The sequence below is a fragment of the Pteropus vampyrus genome, unplaced genomic scaffold, assembly GCF_000151845.1.
Source record: "Pteropus vampyrus isolate Shadow unplaced genomic scaffold, Pvam_2.0 Scaffold37, whole genome shotgun sequence".
Lineage (NCBI taxonomy): Eukaryota > Metazoa > Chordata > Mammalia > Chiroptera > Pteropodidae > Pteropus > Pteropus vampyrus.
Window position 1 is genome coordinate 5,851,028 of NW_011888818.1, and position 4,459 is coordinate 5,855,486.

The 4,459-nt window shown below is 40.4% G+C and overlaps 1 protein-coding gene across 2 annotated transcripts in view; it reads left to right on the forward strand.

The window, feature by feature from the left end:
* EVA1A (eva-1 homolog A, regulator of programmed cell death) overlaps window positions 1-4,453 on the forward strand; it is a 39,604-nt gene extending 35,151 nt beyond the window's left edge. For both annotated transcript variants that reach the window (XM_023529446.1, XM_011358083.2), the window contains one exon: window positions 3,992-4,453. In XM_023529446.1, coding sequence (XP_023385214.1) covers window positions 3,992-4,365 — 374 coding nt within the window. In that variant the 3' untranslated portion in view covers window positions 4,366-4,453. The remainder of the gene's footprint in view (window positions 1-3,991) is intronic.
* The last annotated feature ends 6 nt before the right edge of the window (window positions 4,454-4,459 follow it).

Below are 4,459 nucleotides of genomic sequence, written 5' to 3' on the forward strand. Positions count from 1 at the left end.
CTGGTAAAAGATTGACAGCTTTTCGGTCACATATGAAAGCTCCATCCTTTTATTATCCTCTTTATATTTTTGATGTTACAATTTACCTCTTTTTTATATTGTGTATTTATTAACAGATTATAGTAGCTACAGTTATTTTAATTATAACTCTTCCTTTAACCTTTATCCTATAGCCAAATGATTATATATTTATCTTTACCAGTGGGTTGTATACTTTCATATGTTTTCATGTCACTATTTAGTATCCTTTCCTTTTGTCTTGAAGAAAATTCTTGTGAGGCAGGTGATGAACTCCCTTATATTTTGTTTCTCTGGAAGAGTCTTTATTTCTCCTTCGTATCTGAAGGATAACTTTGCCAAATAGAGTATTCTTGGCTGGCAATTTTTTTCCTTTCAGCACTTTGAACATGTCTTCCATTCTCTCCTGGCTTGTAGGGTTTCTGCCGAAAAATCTGCTGATAGCCTAAAGGGAGTTCCTTTGAAGGTTATAATATTTTCTCTGGATGCTTTTAAGATTCTTTCTTTTTCTTTGATTTTTGACAGTTTCATTATAATGTGTCTTGGAGAATGTCTTTTTGCATTGAAATTAAAGGGTGATATCTTAGCATTGTAAACTTGGATGTTTAAGTCTCTCCCAGGTTTATTTCTTTAAATAAACTTTCTGACCCCTTACTCTTTTTTCTCCTTCTGGGACCCTGATTATACTAATATTTGTACATTTGATTGAATCCCATAGATCATGTATGCTTTCTTCACTTTTTTTTTAATTCTTTTTTTCTCTGTTTGCCTCTAATCGAGTTATTTCAAAATTCCCATCATCTGGGTCACTTATTTTGTCTTCTATTTGATATACCCCAATGCAGATTCCCTCAACTTTTTATTTAATTCATTGAATTTTCAGCTCCAGAATGTTTGTTTCATTCTTTTTCATAGTTTTTATCTCTTTGCTAAATTTCTCATTTTGTTCATGTATATTTTTCCTGATTTTGATGACTTGTCTTCTGTGTTTTCTTAGAGCTCATTGTTTTCTTAGAACAGCTCTTTTGAATTCTTTATCCAGTAGATTGCAAGATTTTGTGTTTTTGAGCTCAGTTATTTGAAGAATTATTACCTTTTTGTGATGACTTTTTTTTCTGATTATTTATGTTCCTTGTAGTTTTTGCATTGCTGATTTTGCCTTTGATGGAGCAGACACCTCCTCAACTCTTTACTAGTAGCCTTCAAGTGGGGAACTGTTTGTTGAACCTGTTATATCTGGGGTTCTCTCTGACCCTGTATTTACATACCTGCTCTGTATATTTTGCTCCACTTTGTGGCAGATTTCTTAAGCTTTTGTATCTTCTCTGGTTCTTACAGTTCACCTGTCTGGCTGCCGAAAACCTCTCTTTCGTTTTCCAGAAGGTGGCGCTTTAACTCAAGTTTCTGGTTTTCCATTGCCCAGTATTCTGGGTTGAGTTGCTGAAGAGAAATGGGTTTATCCTGCAGCATCTGGCACAGCTCTGGTAGCCGGGCACTATGCACTACTCTCCATTTCCAGCTATGGAGAGGTCGTCATGAGATAGTTCAGTCTTGTGCTGTGTCACCTTGGTGGGGGGAGGGGGGACAGTGCTCAAAAGTTTCTCTTCCTCTCTCTGCTGAATCCCAATTCATCTTATTTGTTTATTTGTTTGCTCCAATGGTTTGCTGGAATCTCCCCTCTAGAGGGATGGATTTACAAATTTTCTCTCTTCTGTGAGTATTTTCCCAAGGCAGCACTCTTCAGGTTTTCCTCAGCCTCTCTGGGAAGGTTTGAGGTGGGTTCTCTGCCTATTACCAGATGAACAGGTGGGCGAGACTCCTCCCAAGCCCCTCGGTATATGTCGTTGGATCACACAATTCTCACAGAAACACTTCTCTTTGTGGATAGATGCCTAATTAGTTGTAAAAAAGTGGAAGACAAAAAGTAGGGATGTCTTACATGCCACGATGCTGGTGTCACTCCCTTTTCACTGCATTTACATCATTTGTTGATTACTCTTGTATTGACTGTTTGTGTTTTCTATTTTCTTCTTTACTCTTCTCTTTGTACTTATAATTTATATTTATTTTATCTACATCCCTGTCATTTTTGTGAGGGTTTCAGAGAGAAGGGAGGATCATAAACACATGTGCTCAATATGCTGTGTTTAGACTGATGGAGCCTTTTGGGGTACACTTTAGAATACATAAAACTTCAAAATGCCTATGTCTTTGATACAGTTGTTCTATTTCTCGATAACTAACCCGTAGAAATAATTTTGCTTGCATGTAAAGAAAGAGATGTGTACAAGGACACAAGGATATTGACTATCACATTGATCATAATAGTGAAAAATTGGAAACAATTTATATGCTATCAATAAAAAATGGTTAAATAAACTTTGATAGATCTATACTACAGAACACTATGCATCAGGCAAAAAGAATGCTATTCACATATCTGGAAATCTCTCTAAGAAATGCTCTTAAATTTAAAATGCAAATGTATGTCATATATGAACCTACTTATATTCTTTAAAAACTCACAAAACAATGTATATTTTAATTGATACTCACCAGTGAATGTAGATTATGGAAAACTAAATTGCAGGTGTCAATCATGGGTCCTGTCAGAATAACCATGTCCTGTGACTCCAGACCAGGCATGTCCTCGTGTTCTCACACTTAGCTAGAAAGAAAAAGCTGTTCACCCAAAGGCTCTAATTCTACTGAGCTCGTCACATGGGGATCATGCTGGGCCCACTCAGCATATTTCTCATCACAGAATGACTTTTTCTTCTCTCAACAAGGGAGAGCTCAAATTTCTCCCCAACAAATTAACCTGATAAAGTCATTCCAAAATGCCTGCATTGGCTTTCAGTCTGTGATTGTATAAATTATCTATTGCTGCAAATTATCTCAAAATGTAGTGACCTAAAACAACATACATTTATTATCTCTCGGTTTCCACGGGTTAGGAATCTGGGTTTGGTTTGGCTAGGTTCTCTGATCCAAGGTCTCCCACAAGGTTGCTGCAAGACCAGGGCTGTGGTTACCTCAAGGCTTTGCCAGAGGGTGATTCACTTCCAAGCTCACTGACATGGCTGTTGGCATGATTCAGATCTTTGCAGGCTGTTAGCCGGAGACCACGCTTGGTTCCTCGCTGTGCGGACCTCTCTGTAGGGCAACTCACTACACGGCAGCTGGCTTCAGCAGAGCAAGAGAGTGAGAAAAGCCAGAGAGAGAGTGTGAGCAAGTTGGAAGTCAGTCTTATGTCACCTAATCTTAGACTCATCCATCCCTTTTGCCATATTCTATTTGTCAGAAGTAAGTCACTGGGTCCAGCCCACTAGGTCCAGCCCTCAAAGGACAGGGCTTGCATAAGGATGTGAATACCAGGAGTTGGGGGCACCTTAGAAGCTACCTACATTTGTTGACAGGCCTGTAATGGTATACTGAGAATAAAAGAGATTGTTTGTCCTTGATTTTATTTATAAATTTGCCATCGAAAAGAAGAAAGAGGAAGAGAGGGAAGGGGAGAGGGAGGAGGGAGAGGAGAAGCAGAAGCAAAAACAGCTGCCTGCAATTGTGGTTAAAAGGTTATTCAAGGGATTGTGGAAGCAAATTCAGATGCAAAGATTTTTCTAGTATAGGCGAAAATAGGCTTTGGATAGACATCTCATATTCAAATGACATTTAAACATAGTCGCTTGCTTACAGTAGGTGCTAAGTATTCTTCCTTTAACTTTTCATTTCGAAATAATTTCAAATTTAAAGTTGCATAAATAACAAAGGAATTTCATATACCCTTTACCTAGATTCACCATTTGTAGATAATTATATTTTTGAATACATTATGCAGTTTGTCACATGGGAGGCACTATTTGTAACCATCAGAGGGTCTGTTGAGAGGTATGCAAGGTACTCTGGAGTCATATTTGCTCTCTGCATATGGAGTTGTCATCTCTTGAATGCTCTCTTCTTCCTCCTCCAGAGAACCCTGAGCGAGCAGCTCTGTACTTCGTCTCCGGTGTGTGCATTGGGCTGGTCCTCACTCTGGCCGCCCTGGTGATGAGGATCTCTTGCCACACAGACTGCCGCCGGCATCCCAGGAAGAAATTTCTGCAGGACCAAGAGAGCAGCAGCGACAGCAGCGACAGTGAGGATGGCAGCTCGGACACAGCATCTGACATCTCGGTCAGGAGACACCGCCGCTTCGAGAGGACTTTGAATAAGAACGTCTTCACGTCGGCGGAGGAGCTGGAGCGCGCGCAGCGGCTTGAGGAGCGGGAGCGCATTATCAGGGAGATCTGGATGAACGGGCAACCCGAGGTGCCCGCGACCAGGAGCCTGAACCGCTACTACTAGGGGAAGGAGCATGAACCTGCACACCGCTGGAAGCCGCTGGGAAGGGAGAGGGGCTGCCAGGAGGGTGGGCGCAGAGCTGAATGCAGTTCTGCTG